Source organism: Cylas formicarius, unplaced genomic scaffold (assembly GCF_029955315.1).
Source record: "Cylas formicarius isolate icCylForm1 unplaced genomic scaffold, icCylForm1.1 PGA_scaffold_7__23_contigs__length_41026272, whole genome shotgun sequence".
Lineage (NCBI taxonomy): Eukaryota > Metazoa > Arthropoda > Insecta > Coleoptera > Brentidae > Cylas > Cylas formicarius.
Window position 1 is genome coordinate 13033969 of NW_026844352.1, and position 16984 is coordinate 13050952.

The following is a 16984-nucleotide window of genomic DNA, read 5'->3' on the forward strand; positions in this document are numbered from 1 at the left end:
ACTTTTCTTTCTAGTAACTTCATTAACGTGATATCATATAGGATATTGTTGTGGGATATTCAAAAAAAGATTGTTCGAACCTTGTGTGGTGCACAAAGTAAGGATCACTGTAAGCCTCTATGTAAAAAAATGAAAATACTAACTGCCCCTTCAATTTTCATCTATCAATGTATGTGCATAGAAATAAAATAGTATATTATGAAACAAGTGTGGTAAACGAGTAACTTAGAAAGTTTATCAAAAGTGTTGCATACTATACTTGTTCTATGATAGTTAGTTCTTGTTTATATTTTTGCAAGAACAACAACAACACGAACACATTCACTGATATGACCGTCAGAATTGACAAACGTCAAAATCCAAGCCGGATTTGTGGAACAAGAAACTCACGTGGTAAAGCGGCACTTTCCGCCCGCTAGAGCGGTGTATACGTATTTTACAGAAGGGAGAAGAAAAAAGGGTTTAAAATACCTATGCATTTCCGACCCCGTTAAATCAAATAAATCGCCGCCCAGATTTTGTGACCTATTTAGCGAATTGGTGCAGAATCATGTTTTAGCTCAAAATTTTACGTATTTTAAAAAAATGCATTTTTAAATTAAGTTAAGTTCAGACCTTTAGAAACCATGCAGTCCTCAAGTCGAATAGGCAAAATCTTAAAAATGGCCACAGAGAAATTTAAAGCAAATACGGTATTATTAGTCATCACCAACATTAACAACGATCTAACTAATATCTATCATCAAATCATGTCCCAAAAATAACTTGCTGTTTCTTATAAGATACCTTTGATACATTTTTGTCTTAATTTTACAAAAAATCGCCAAAAATATCACAATTCGAGATATTTTCTTTTAGCCAATTTTTGTTAGAAGTGACAATCAAAAATGTTTATTTTTAGATTTTAAATGAAAACTCCAGATAATTAGTCTTATTTATTTATGTAGGAGAAAAAACTTAGCTTGTTTTGTGTAAAATTGCATATTTATAAAAAAACAGTTTTTTGCATTTTCTGGGAAATTTGTTTTTTTGACTTGTGTCGCTTTTAAAGCAAAGATGTGATATTCGTATGTAAAAAAAATAAAGACGCTGGCCAACAGTGTTGGGCAAACTTAAATTTTTATTAAAAAAATAAATAAAAATAATTTTTTGTTGTTTTAAATCATTGATTTTTTGTTTTTTTTTATTTTAATTGTTTTTTTTTTTTTAATTTCATCAGAATATGTATTTTTTGTAGCAATTACAAAATATTTTAAAGCCACTATAAACAATATACTAGAATATACACACTAAGTATTCGTCAGAACGCGCTTTTTGCAAGGAACTTTCTGTCGCGACCTTTTTTTTCCCGATTTATAAACTGTTGTCGAATGCGTCTAGCGTATTTAGTGTGTGGAATTAATGGAAAATAGAGCGTTAGGTGAAAACATTTAAATGGCTGGTAGAAAAGAAAATAGCATATGGCAGTTTTGCATTAAAACAACAATAGATCGATTTGTAAAATCTGCGAGAAAGTAATTCAAGAGATAGTTCCAAAACTTCAAGCACACCTTGATGATACTGGTAGTTAAATAATACTTTGTTTTATTTTTACTTATTTCATATTTATTTAACTTTCCATCTCGTAAAAGGTAGAAGTATGGTATTCACAAAAATGTTTTCAAAAGAATTAAGGCATTTATGATTTCAAAAATGCCATGTCCTTTTTGTCTTTTCTTGCCAAAATTTGATCTCATGCATATTTTATTTATGTTCATGTGTATAATTTTTAGAAACTTACTCATTTTTATTTTTTACGATACATAAAAAGAGTGTTTCGCATTCTTATCGTATAATTTCTTTATTTTAGGAATGAATGTACAAGATTTTCAACGTATTTAAAAAAAATTAACCGTATAGATTTAATAAAACCCAATAAAATCTTTACTAATTTTTTAAAGGAAAATTGTTCGCGTATTTGGTATATCATTTATTAACAATGGTATACATTTATAAATTACGTTTTTAATGTTTTTATTTTCTTTTCAAGCACTCCAATGCAGCTAACCAGTTCTATAGATCTTGCTACTACATCTGCCTCGAGTTCCACGAAACTCATGACAGAAGTCCAAACAAAAAAGAGGTCCAAACAAAGAAAAAGAGAAAACCTGAAAATTTGCCTAGTTTCGAAATGCCAACATCAACAGCTGAAAAAGAAAAGATTGGCAAATACCAAAGGCAATTTTTGGTACTAATTCGAGCGTTCGATGCATTGAAAACTCTGAAAACCTGGTTATACGCCGCCTTTAAGACTACAAACGTCATCAACAAGCATTTTAGATGACATCTATGAGGACGAAAAGGCAAAAACGTATTTCTTCTCTGTCAGGGCAATGCGTGAATAGGTCCATTGGCGGGTGGTCAAACGTCCACAATGAGTAGTTTATATGTGCAACAATAACAACTGAAGACGAACGACCGCTTCTTTACGAAACTATTGATACTTCGGAAAAACGTCATACTTTACAATATTTGAATGAAGTAGTTTGTGACCTAACTTTCTTCTTGTAAATCACAATATGACTGCGAGGTAAAATCTTTTGTGACAGATGACGCAGCAAATATGGCCCTCATGGGAAAAGCTTTGGAGGAAAAGACGGACTCAAAAGTTATAATTTATGGTTGCTCTGCACATATTTTGAATTTACTGTGCAAAGACTTAGAAATACCAGACGTCCAAATTGTTAAGTACTAGCTAGAGCGAAATTCAGTCAACCAACGATGTACGTCACTCAACCGGTTTGAAGTTAGCAGCTAAAAGTTGTCAACCAGTTTAGGAAGCAACTGATTTAAATTAAATAGATCTCTTGCTTTCGTTTCTAAAGAAAATTTTCGGTTGCAGTCTCGTGCAGGGGTTGCTTTAGAGTGAAACTAAAAAGTTTTAAATATGTACTTTTTCTAATTTAAAAAAAAATTACACTTTCATTACTGGGATGAAAACATGTCCACAAAGGCTTTCGTTTCCAGTAAAAATATTCTCTTGCACTCACGCACCGGAGTTGCTATAGGGTGAAAGAAAAGTATTAAATATTTTTTTCCTACTTTACTCAAAATTTACCCACTTTCATTTTTTGATGAAAATGTGTACACAAAGGTTAGCCTTCGTTTCCAGTAAAAATATTCTCTTGCACTCCCGTACGGGAGTTGCTATAGGGTGATATAAAAAAGTTTTAAATATTTTTTTTACATTAATCGAAAACAAAAAGAACAGCACGAACAAAAAACATTGGTGGAATGAGAAGATAGAAGAAAAAAAAACAAAAATATCGGAAATGGCCGTCTACAAAAAATGAACAAGATCTTGAAGAATATAAATACATAAAAAGGAAACTAAGAGTGCAGATTAATAGGGCAAAAAACGAATCTTGGGATACGAAATGTGAAGAGACTAACAACTATATTGGAGGAAGAAAATGCTCAGAAGTGTGGAAATTCATATCTACTCTAAAGAATCCAGGAAAAAACAGGGTAGGCATTCAATTTATTAAACCCGAACAATGGTTAAAAAAGACCTCCTTCGGGAATCTAGACCAGAATATTTAACTGAATCTCCAAGGCACTTCAATGTACAAGGAGAAGAAGTTGAAATACTTGAGGAAACTTTCTTATTGTTTGAATTGTTATGAATCTTAAACCAGGTAAATCTAGTGGCCCAGAAGGAATATACTCCGAAATGTTAAAATATGGAACTCAAAACCTTTTCAGAAATCTGACAATTATTATTAATAAATGCTTGAATGGACATCCCGTTCCCACGGAATGGAAAGTGGCTCTTATCTCCTCTATTGACAAAAAAAGAACTAAACTGGACTGCAATAACTATCGGGGCATTTCGGTTACAAGCATAATGAGCAGACTGTACGGCAGAATTTTACGTGTTCTCATTGAGGAAGACTATAAAGAGAGAGAGGAAGAAGAACAATGTGGTTTTTGAGCAGGAAGATCATGTACTGATAATGTGTTTCTCCTAAAACAAGTTATAGAAAAGAGAAGTGCCAGGAACTTGGAAACGCACCTAGCATTTGTTGACCTACAAAAAGCATACGACACAGTCCCAGTAATAAAGCTATGGAGGACCTAAGAGCAATCCAAGATTAATCACACCTACATAGCAGCCCTTAAAGAACTATATAGGGAATCAAAATCTAGAATAAAAGGTGTCAAACATGGAGCACCAGAATATTGAAGCACTTTAAAACCAATATCAGTTGCTCTTGATATTTTGCAGAGAAAAGAAGCTATTATCTCAGATGCTGTAGAAAATATTTACAATATATCTTCAAGAATGTTGTAGAACTACCTTTATGAAAAATAGGACAAATTCAGGATCGATATAAGCAGGTACTCACGCCATATCATTTTATAGCCTATATGTTGAACCCTCAAAAGCAAAAATATGGACCTATTGAAAATAATCTGGCTTTAGAAACAATTAATTATTTATATGGAAACACTGGACTTTTGTCATTGGTAATTGCCCATTTCCGATGAAATAATAAAAAACGTTAATGGACCCAGAAATTGCGAAACAGCTAATAATTATAAAACTGTCCCTGTGTGCAACTGCTTTCTCAGCGTCAGTAGAATGAACTTTCAGCACTTTTGGTTTGATACACAAAAAACAGGATGGGGATAGAAAAAGGAGGCCAAATATCTGTAATGGGTGTTTTTATTATATGTCATTGACTGCTCAATAGTTTACTTCGATAACTCATATTGACAGCTTTAAATGTATTGTTTATACATGTTTTTATTTTATACCAGTTACTCACTTCAGCCACGCATTATATTGTTTTAGTTTTTAAGTGTACGCTTCCCATTTCGTAAACAATGTTTGTTTCCACTTGCCGGGCTCGTGCGTGCCATTTTTGGAAAATATGGTTCAACGCGAATTAGTTCAAGACCGTCGGCGGTGATGGTCCGAAGGGTTCCGGCTTATTCCTGGCTGCGGATTTTCGCTAGCCGAAGAACTAGGTGAACGAGAGAGCCAGTTACTCGCATACAGAGGCAGCGGCCGATACGTCGGCCATTAGTCGCCGAACGCCGTGCGACAAGTAGCCTGCGAACTCGGTTCACTTGATATCAAGGGCACGGAACGAAATATCACCGAAGTAGACCGCCCGCGATCGCTAATAAAGAACGATTTTGAAACGTTCGCGATCGCAGCGTGCCCTGGAGGGGCAAAAAACACCGACACCTGTGAGGCGGTGCGCGCGCCTGTGCGAGTGAAATTATCGGAGCCAAGCATCGGCAACGCCGCGGTTTTTCGAATTCCCGTGCTATCTATCAGTGGCTATTTTTTTGTTATTGTTTTGTGAATTACTCCTACATGTTCGGATTACCGAGGGATACGTTTTCCCGGAGGCAACATGGTCGGGAGCTCGTTCGCGAGAAACCCGCTGCTCAAAGGGAACTTGACTAGGTGAGGAAACGAAAGGGGAGCGCGTTTTCGAAAAACGTTCGAAGGGTGTTGTCGAGTTTGCGAGACGATTGCGCCCCCGCGGTAATTTCGAAAGGTGGAGGCGTTATTTGCGGCAAAGAAAACGCATACGCGTAAATTTTAATTATGTTCAAATGTGAAAGTTGTTAGGTAAACTATCTTTCGAGTCGAATAGAATGCGATGTCTGGGATTGGATCGCAATTATGAAACGAGGAACTGGCACGAAGCACATTTTTACCACAAAATTTTTAACAACTAAAAGTACAGACAAATGACTCGTATATTTTAGTATTTTGTGTACGGGGTGAGTCAACGAAAAAAGAGTAATGTTGGTTATGTCATTGGTTTCTAGAGTTACGAGAAAATGGTAAATGCAAAAGTTGTTAAGATTGTTGAGATGCAAAATTTTTGTTTGAATTCCTTTTAAAATTCTTTAACTTTTTCATTGATAATAATACATACGCAAACCTAATTTTTTCCGATATTTTAATTTTTCTAAAAAAATTCTTGTTTTCACATTTACTGCAGTAATGGTGCAGTTAATCGTCATTACGTGCAATATTATTCAACAGTTAGTTCATTCATGGTATAGTCTGTCTCGATCTTCATCGTTTTCGACGGACCCTCCCCAATAAAACTTTAACGTTGTTACTACCTATTTTTATATGCCATTAACAAAAAATTTATTCTTACGTGAATGACGCGGCAGGGGTGGCCCAGGTATATTTCTTTCTTTCTGATATATTTCTTGAGTGTGGACCGTTTGTGGCAGTATAATCGTTTTTACTGTGCGTGTCGAAAAAGTTATTTTACGAGAATATAACGATGACGCGTCGAAATCATTTGTCAGTTTGTGAAACGTGTACGAAACTTTAATCTTTAATAAACGTAGTGATTTTCAAACTCATTGTATAGTGATCAGGAAAATATATTGTCTTTATCAAAGCGAAGTTGTTCCTACCTTGGATAAACTGAAAAAGAAGCTAGAAAAGGATGAAACCAATATAAATATAAGTCGCGTCACCCTCCATGCGGTTGTTTGTAAAACGGGATTTAAGTACCGCAAAGTAGACAAAAGGCAAGTAGAAATGGAATCCTCAGATTGGAAATTTAATTATCTCCAAGAAATTAAAAGATATAGATTAGACCACAGATCCATAACTTACCATGGTCGATACACACGGCACTATCCAAAGGATGGGTTGCTTCCACTCAAAACTGCCAGACGAAAACACCTTCAAATAAACGAAAACGCATCACCACAATACACGCTGGGTCAGAAGACGCATTTGTTCCAAACGGCTTGCTGTTGTCTGTAATTAATATTAAGGATTATGGCTAGGATTTTTCTGATAATACAAGTACCGAACTTTTTGAAAATTGGTTTTAAAATTGTAAAAAATACTCCAAAACTACCACAGCGCTCTGCTAAGCAAATTCAAAAACTAAAATCTAGTAATATTTGTTAGAAAATGATAGTTATTTTCATTTCAATGTGACTTAACACCGCTAGATTTATTTTTGGGTGAATATGTTAAATACCACTATATCAGAAGGTATGGAAAATAGAATTCGTCACGCATGCAGGAGAATAACACCGTTTATGCTAAGGAACGGCCAAAAAAATATACGAAAAAGAATAAACATGTGTATCCCAGTAGAAGGGCATATTTTTGAACATTTATTCCTCCATGATAATAAATAAAATTAAGATAAACTTTGACCGTTATTTTTACCAAAATTGCTATTAACTTTATGTACAGCTATAATAAACTTCTTTCTCCTGTTCATTTTTTAATCTGAACAGTTAATAGTTAACAATAGATAATAGTTTTGTCATGCCCAATGAGTATTATAGAAATAGTCTTAGGCAGAAAGAAGGAAAAAGTTAAACTAAATCGCAGAGTATTAAAAATTTAAAAATAGGTATATGACATAAGAGTTTTTGTAAGATCTTCCAGAGAAAATAATTTAAGAAAATCGAGATGTTCCAATTTAAAATTATCCAAATATATTCGTTTCTTCTGAACACCCTGTAGTATCTAATTCAAATTCCTTTGCATATATCTTTGACGTCATCTTCGAATAACGTTAATATCAAATATGAGTTCCACCTTCACAAATAATGACGCTATCGAATTTTTTTTGGTTAGTGTGAACCTAAAATATTGGTATGTATTATTATTAATAAAAAAGTTGAAGAATTTCAAAACCAATTCCAAACAAAATAAAAAAAAAATGTATGTTTTATTCGTCACGGTTTTTTCAGTATATTTAAAATAATTTGAAACAATCTTTACAAATTTTGTATTCACCATTGCTAAATAACTTCTGAAACCAATGAGATAATGAATTTACTCCAGCTTTGGCTTACCCTGTACATCCTCTCACCTCTAATACATTTCACATACAGTATCAGATAATACGGTTTAACCAAATAAATGTTGCCGACATAAAAGATACAATAAAAAATTAATTATTAATAATATTTTAAAACCATATTTTCTTTGAAATCGAATACTTTAACAACCCCATGCTTTGGATGCTCTATCATGTGTATCGAACCAAGTTTCTACCTTTTAATCTTCTTAAGATCTCCAAGTGTGTAATACGTGTGATTTCAGGACCACTTTATCAATTTGGCGGTATTTAAGTCCCGTTTTAGGGGGTGGCTCGACTAATAATTATCTTAATTTCATCATCTTCCAGCTTTCTTTTTAGTTTCTCCAAAGTAGGAACATATGATATATTTTTCTTCTTATCAAATCTTGTTCATGCGAAAGCGCTGAAACGCCACAAAAATAAAATATAGTTTTTAATATAGTTGGCAAATTTTGAAGGAAAACGTGAAAATTTCTGAGAACCAAATCAGAATTGCTGAAAAACAAGTCAGAATTTCTGGGAAGTAATTCATAAAGAATGGCCAATCCCTAATCTTAATTGTTAAATATTAGTTTTTATTTTTTCCCGTACCTCTTTATCAGAAAAAATATACCTTGAACTTTTTAAATGCAAATAAACCAAGAACCTACAGAATTAGACGGCCTCTCTATGAAAAATTTAATATTCTTTCAGATTTCCAACATGTTTCAACTGGACAGATAAAAAAATTATGATTCGATTTATCTAAAAATCTTAATAATATAGTAAAACTAGCACCCCCTAGTAGCAACGTACAAATACGTTTCAAAATCGTAATTATCATGTAAAAAAACCTAAAAAAATAAAATTAAAAACTTGAACGTCCTGCGAAACCAGTGACATTTGTATGAGGCGTAATGAGCTCAATCATAATATTTTACTGTCTAGTACCTCCAGTTTAGAGATTGCCAGTTCATTATGAATTACCTTGATGTTTTCTCATGTCAGAAACTGAGAAATTCTGACATATTTCTCAGAAGTTTTGACATATGTCAGAAATTCTGACTTATTCGTCAAAAATTTGCCTAAGCTAACTAAAACCTATATTTTATTTTCGGTGAACTCTCAACGCTTTTGTATGTTCACTATCCTCTATACAGTCTCACTGCGTTTCTCTCAATTCATGGTTAACAATATCTTTTATCGAGGTTATTATATTTATTGTATTGTATTGTATTATTGTCTTTGTAAGTAGGCAGATTTCTTTTAAAGCTTCTTGTTTAATTAATCGCCCGCTTATTACACACTCCTACACATTTTTAATAATTTGTTTATATTAATTTTATATAATTGTTAACTACGGATATATTATTGGTTGTTGTTGTAATTACGTTACATTTTGGGGAACGGTCCGTCAAAAGCCGAAACGATATACTTTGAGACCCACCATACTAAAAAAAAAGTTAAGTTGTAAAAACGTGAAAAAGATCGAGTTCGCTAGATTTTCTTGAAAATTGGCACATCGGTATAAAACTAAAAAAGTAACGACTTTTTCTAATAATTTTTTTCGATATTTTCAAAAACAATCTATTTTTTAAATATTTTTTATATCAAAATATCAATTTTGATAGGTAAAAACAAATGTTTTTAACGTTTTATAAATTGATTTAGTTGTTATTTTTTATTATAAAAAATGTCACCGAGCGTTCTGTGATATTTTAAAAATAAATGGATATTAAGTGATCAAAAACATTAGAAATTGAACATTTTAATGAGTTTGTATAAGGTTAAACATCTAAAAAAGTTGTATATTTTAAAATATTAACAATCAAACACTTTTCCATTATAAAATTGCCATGACTCGAAACCTGGCGATAAAAAACAGCAATAACGGAACGTTACTATTAGAAATCAATGTTTTTCAGTTACGCGCCACCTATCATATGTAATTTTTTTTTGTTACAGTACATAAAACAAATTAAAAAATAGTGCATTATTTGCAACAGTAATTTATGTAGATTTTATACCATATTTTATACAGTCCTGATGCGCAGAGTGTTTAAAAACAAATGCGAAAAGCTTGTGATTTACCATTATTGAATTAAAGCTCTCATTGTTGAACAATTAAATGATTAGATAACAAATTTTTGATTGGGTTGCAAGAGAATTGATTTTATTTTTTTATTTGGAAACTGTTAGGAGACAAAAGTTTCTAAATAGAATATAAAATAAACAATATACATAGTTTTTAAAGTCATTGCATAAGTTTTTCCTTAAATTTAGTTATGAAGAATGATATATTCCCATCCACTCATTAAAAATAGAATATTTTATTGCTTTATCTGTTTTCGTTTTTAAGTTAAACAATGAAAATATATAGCAGGCATGTATAAAATATCAGGATGTCCTGACAGTATGTATCTCAGTCAAATAGAAAATAAATGAGTAAATATAGTTGGGGTTTGGGGTTTTGATGATCTGTATAGATTTGGCAGATTATAATAACGTGAAGAATGAAGTACCTAGCATCTGTAATATTTTTGCAAAAGTAAAAAGCGTATAACATTGATCACAGTACCTTGCAATTTATATTTATTAAGTTTTTGCAAAATCTAAAATATAAAATAAAGTACTAGGTTCATCTATAGATTTAAAAAAATGTATAGGTAAAAATAGAAGCCACTTCTTTTTATTTTACTTTTTGTTGAATCATGGAATGTAAAATTCTCAAAAATTTAAGTTGAAGCTTTATTTTTCGTTAACTGAGGTACGAGGGGGTTTCTAGTTTTCAGTCTAGTTTTCAGCTTCGCCCTGTATCTCAAATATGAAACGTGGCGGATACATTTATAACCAAAATTGTACCTACTTCATAGTTTGGTAAATTTTTCTATTTTAATAACTTTGATGATATTTTAAAAATGTGTCAAATCTCACAGATTTCACAAAGATTTAATGTGGATTTGAGAATTCACGGGTTTCGCAGTCATTTTATGGATTTTCAAATAATTTCTACGAATTGGTCTGATTTTGAAAAAACAATTAATTAATTAATTTATTAATTATACTATATTCATACGTTATTAAAAATGAGAAATATAAAAATACGCTATTTTAAAATATCTTTTTAAAATTATCTAGAGCTGTCTCAGTATCAGTATTAAAATAAAAATAATTAAATTAATTATTTAAAAGGTAAATGAACTAATGAATACATCTATAAATTTTTAAAATGGACATAAAAATGATTTTTTTTCAAATCTTTTTTTTTTCTTCAGATTTTTCTTTTCTTATTTACTTTGAAAGTTAAATAAATAAAAGTAAACTTGTATGAGTACGTTGTGTATGTTTGCTCAAATGTATATGTGACAACAATTATAGTGTTACATACAAGATGTCTCACCAGGAAGATCGATCTGTTATAGCACCTATAACATAGAATTCTACAAAACACGCGATCTCGCCGTTGTCTAATCAGTGCGTATCATGTAAAATTGGAACCATTGACCATTGACCATTGACCGCTTTAAATGCCGCACTGCGGCAAGAATAGAATAGTGCTGAAAAAAAGGTTTGTAATTAATTTAATGAAATTCAAAAGTATCACAAAACAAGTTTAAAATGTTCCAGTATGTCACGTTTTCTATTCTAACAAGTGACTGTATACTTTTAAAACTTCTAAAAACTCTATTTTCTATACATGTCTTTTTATTTGCTGCGGTTTAGTTTTGGATTTACAATTTTGCATTATTTTGACCTTGTAACCTTATGTAGCTGACGACAGTGGGAGCTCACCTGGTCCATTAGCATAACGCCATGTTAGATAGGTTAGGTCTACTATTCTACCGGGAGTTGTCAAAGTTGTCCAAGAAAGAAAAGAAACTGGCTGAAGTGACATCATTTTAGAAAGATATGCTGAAAAGGGAGATACTGGAAATTGTAAATTTAAATAAACGTCCATGTAGGAAATTTGCTGTTGACAAAATTGTTTCAAAACGAAATATAACCATGAATTGAACCAGTTCTTACTTAATATTGGAATAATTAATATCTCATTTATACGCCTATCTCTATAATTATAATCATGTATAATTATTTGTATTTATTATTCCAATAAATTACCTGTAGCAACGCCTTTGTTACATTACTGTCATTCTAGAAACTCGTCTTTCTAGTGTATGCTTTCTATTGTATAATGTGACCTCAATTTAGGAACGATTTGAGGTGTGTACGTCTTAAAAACTCAACTAGGGAATTTATCCAACAGTATCATTGCAATTTATTTAAACTTTACGATATAACCTTTAAGTTGTCCATCCTATTTAATGATCCCTGCCATTGAAAATTTACATTTTATTACTCCCTCGCATTAAGAAACTAGGCATAGCGTTAATTTCTCCGTTAAGCAAAGAATTATAAACAGTTTTTATAATTTACTTGGCATCGAGAGATAAAAGCTTTTTTTTAGTACCTCGTTCCCTACGGCTGCGCGACACTTCGGAGATTTCCGGGATATTGCCGCACGGGTTTGAGAACAATCAATCGGATGTTTTCGGGATATCTCCGACGGCTTGGCTTCTGACGGTTATGTCAATGAATGTATTCGTGTTGTTTTGCAAAAGTGAATCCAAAAACTAATTGTCGTAGAAAAAGTATAGTAAATAAACTTTTGGTAAAGTTTTCGAGTCACTCGTTCATTATGTATTGTAATAAACTGACTCAAATGCCGTTTACCTCACTTGTTGCGTAATTTCATCACTCGCTCTTAATTTCTCACGGCTTCGCACTACTAAAGTTGATGACCGTGATAAAAAATCTGTACAATAATTCCTAGTAATTCAAAGCAATGCAATTCCAATTTTAGATAACTAATGCCTCTAATTCACATTAATTCCCTTATTAATACCTACTAATTATACCTATACCTAGCATATTAATGCCATATTAATACCGCAAATACCAACTAATTTCGATGACGAAATATACACTACTACATTACACACATTGATTCCCTTATTACCTCTAACACCCACTAATTCGGGTACTAATGCCTCTATTACTCTCCAATTCCCCAGCTAATACGTAGTAATTCCGCTAATACCAACCAATTCCGATGATAACAAAAAGCTCTTATACACATTAATTCCCTTATTAATATCTTTACCACCTACTTGTTCTTTACTAATAACTCTATTAATCTCTAGTTCCCTAGCTAATATCTACTAATTCCCTTAGCAATTTCGGTAATGCTAATTCCGATGACAGCAAAAACCTCTTATATACATTAAAACGTGCCCAAAAAGTGTATTAAAATACAAAAAATTCGTAGATGGAGGATAAATGTTGAATAAGTCTAACCAAAATTAATTTTTTAAAAACCAATAAAGTCAAACATAAGCTATGTCTACCATCTTCAATTTTTAATAGCTCTCATTAGGCCATCTATCTGTGAAAGCACTATAAAGCATATACCATCCGCAATTTTTAAAGAAAACAAGATAATGCACGGGTCGAGAGGACTGCGACGTGTAGCAATTATTTTTACGCGAATAATACGAGCATTACAGCGAAATAACACTTTCACCGCTACACGATGCCGGATTTCTAATCCTCGACTCCCTCGCCCTCGAGGTTACCATTCTCTTTTACAAGAACGACATGAACTTGCCAGTAACGCCATCGGCGAACGCTCGCCTCGAGTTATTCCTGCAATGTATCGTTTCTTAGATCGATTGCCGGCGATGCCATACTTAAAATTTACAGGATGCCCAATGATAATCAAATTGATCGAAATAGACCACACCGCAACGGTCTAGGGATGTTTCTAGCAAATTCAGTTTTAAACTTCGCGTCTGAAGTAACGGACCATTGAAGTTGCTGTTTAGTTGTAGATTATATTTTAAGAACCTATTCTACTATTCCACATTAATTCATTGTAATGCCTCTAAATTTCCAATTTTGGAGCACTAGCACGTTACTAATAGCTCTGTAACGCTCTTATTCCCTAGCTAATACATCTAATAACTAGTAGTTCCATTAGTAATTGCACTATTACCAAATAATTCCGATGACAAGCTTATGTTAATAAGCATGACAATTTATTTCAAAAACACCTTAGGTATATAATCTTTATTTTAAATGACTTGTTTAACAAATACAAAGAAATGTTTGGTATACTACTTTATGTTATAGTAAAACCTCTGTTGGTGACCACACTCATAAAACGACCACTCGTATATCGACAATTTTTGAATTCCCCAACTTATAAATCTAGAAAATATATCCTTTTTGACCTCATTGAAAATTGAGCTCAATTTTTTTTTTCATATTTTATTTTATTTGAAGTAGTAGGCTATGATTAATCTATTAAAAACAATATCCAAGTAAACAATTACTAACATACAAGAAACTCAATATTTTAAAATTAAATTATTTAAATGTGTTTTATGCGCTACAAACTACTATTTGTAATAATTTTCAAGTTATTATAGTGAATTACGTTACACTAATTAATACGACATATCATTATATCTAAAGAATATTAACATATACGTAAAACTTTTGTTCAAATTGGAGACCATTTTCTCGAATGCAAAACTCGCACATTTTTCTTATTTTTGCAATGGGATTTGAAGAATGCCATTGCAAGACTTTGCAAAGTTAAATCAATTGCTTCTTAAAGTTCTGCTACAGACTCATATCGTATCTAAAACTGAAAGATCCGGAGATCGTGGAGGCCATCTTACAGGTCCGTTGGTACCTATCCATTTTTGAGGGAAGTTGTCTTCTAAAAATGGTCTTAAAAGTCCAGAGTAAGGACTTGCGGCACCATCTTACTGAAGATATATATCAGTATAATATTAATTCTGGAATGACTTCCTTAAGAATGTACATACGTGCTGTAAGACCTCCTTCATAAATTCGGTAGGCTATTCGCAACCCTTCGCGTCCTTGATGGGGTCTTTCAAATATTAAATGATGGTTTTGTGTCGACCGGTTCCTTGTGTTATGACAATTAAAACTTCCCGAACTTGAAAAGTAACATTCGTCGAACCATCTTATAAGTCTCCCAAAAGAATCGTTAATTCGTATTTGTTGCAAATACCAGTGGCAAAACTGCATCGCTCGGTATCGCCGGATACAAATGTTGAACACTCTTTAACCTGTATGAATGATATTTGATATGATTTTGGTACTCTTACTTGTTGTTCTATGTGTTTGCAAAATGATGACGACATTGCTTCTATGTAACCTAATTCATTTGTTTCTGTTTACTCCCTTTTCTCCATCAGATAATTTTTAGGACGTGCTAGAATAAAGGATTCGTGCCTAAATAGATTTATTTTCAGACGAGCAAATATATCTGGAAACGGTTGTCGTTTCTCTAGATATCTAATATAAACAAAACACATTTCCATAATATAAAAGTTATATTGACTATATATCGCTTTAAAAACCTTACCAGTGGTAATATAATTCCTAAGCTTCTTGGTCATTTTCATTGCATTGTATAAAACATATCAACGTATATTGTTCAGAATTTTCATACACTGCCATTATGATAGAAAATAAATTAAAATGAAATAAACATGGAAAAACAACTGGATAGGTAATAAAAATATGATTAAAAACTGACAGTCTTGTAAGTCTTTGAAACATTAGTTTTTCTGTTTTTAATAGATGAGTGAATCTATTTAAATAATAACAGAATATTTATCATTTTAATAAGACATTATTATTTTAAAAAAATATATTTTCATCCTGTTTTTTCGAAATTAAGTAAAGAATCTCTTGTATAGTAGTTGATTTAGTTGATTTACTATGGTCTAACTAATTAACTAACTAACCAAAACTAACCAAGTATAGTAATAACTGGTTAGATACATCTTATTTTTAGTTGATTTAGTTGATTTACTGCTACAAATAAAGTGAAAAATGAGAAAAAAATAATTTTGAGCTTGATTTTCAAAACAATTATATACTAATATATATTTTTGAAAAGCTTAAATGATTTACAATTAATTCTCTATTTCTTCTATTACTACTTACTTTCTATTACTACTACGCCACTGAATTCTACGGAAAAAATCCTATATGAACGTTTTTCAAACTCTTCAATAACTTTTCAAAGAAACTTCCACAGGCTACTGTAATATTTTTTACAAAACTTCTGGATTCCTCCTGCGTCGGTTTTCGCAGTTTCAGTCAAGCTCTGAAGAAGTCAACAGGATGATTGGCGAAACGTCAGCGAGATCGACTCAGCAAAAACCGACGCAGGAGGAATCCAGAAGTTTTGTAAAAAGTCTTCAATAACTCACCAGACGACGGAGATACGGGGGTGGTCCCAAAATCGATAGTTTTCGATTTCACCTTGTACAATTTCACCAAAAAGTACCACAGTGTCGCGTAGACCGCGACCCTCTATCTTTAAAAATAATTGAGATACCCCGAAAAGTATATACATGTAATATTACGTACATATAGGAAGCATTTTGTTAAATTATTTTTAAGTTGTAGTTAAAATTCTGAATAAATGAATCATATAAAAAACCAGCGCTTGGCTTAATTTCTGTGTTTTCCTTGTAAGTCTATGCGAGCAATATTTGATTCTATATTATCGAGTTCGTTAATTCGATCCATAAAGTTTAGTTCCAAATTTTCCTCTTTAAATGCTCGTTTCATCAAAACAACAAAGAAATATCAAAATATTTAAAAATGTAGTTGGCTATGACATCACAATCTTTTTTTTGACGCAGTAGTATCATGTCTTTGCTATTAAAAAAATACCTAATATTGCCCACAAGTGAACTAATGTGAACAGCTTTAAATTCAACAAGAATTTATACGGGTGTTATCTTAATTCACGAATATCTCAAAAAGTAAGTGAAATTTAAATACAAGGTAAATTACAAATTGAAGAATTGATATCTGGACAAAAATATTTGAAAATCTTCAAATTCTGTTAACTGTATCCACCAGAACGACACCACCTATTTGGGACACCCTGGATAAGCTGAGGCGCATCTGTCAAACTGATTGAGCAATGCATCATTTCTTTAGTCTGTGGTTAAAATTTGGTTGCAATGCCTGCATCAATATGAAAAAAATACAACCTCAATTTCTGCTTAAAATATGCAAAATTCGAA

General features: G+C 32.1%; 1 protein-coding gene across 1 annotated transcript in view; it reads left to right on the forward strand.

The window, feature by feature from the left end:
* The first annotated feature begins 5358 nt into the window (after positions 1–5358).
* The window catches only part of LOC132705205 (AF4/FMR2 family member lilli), a 166841-nt gene continuing 155215 nt past the window's right edge, over positions 5359–16984 (forward strand). Inside the window, exon 1 of the mRNA XM_060675661.1 lies at positions 5359–5461. Within this exon, the coding sequence (XP_060531644.1) occupies positions 5409–5461 (53 nt within the window). The 5' untranslated portion in view covers positions 5359–5408. The remainder of the gene's footprint in view (positions 5462–16984) is intronic.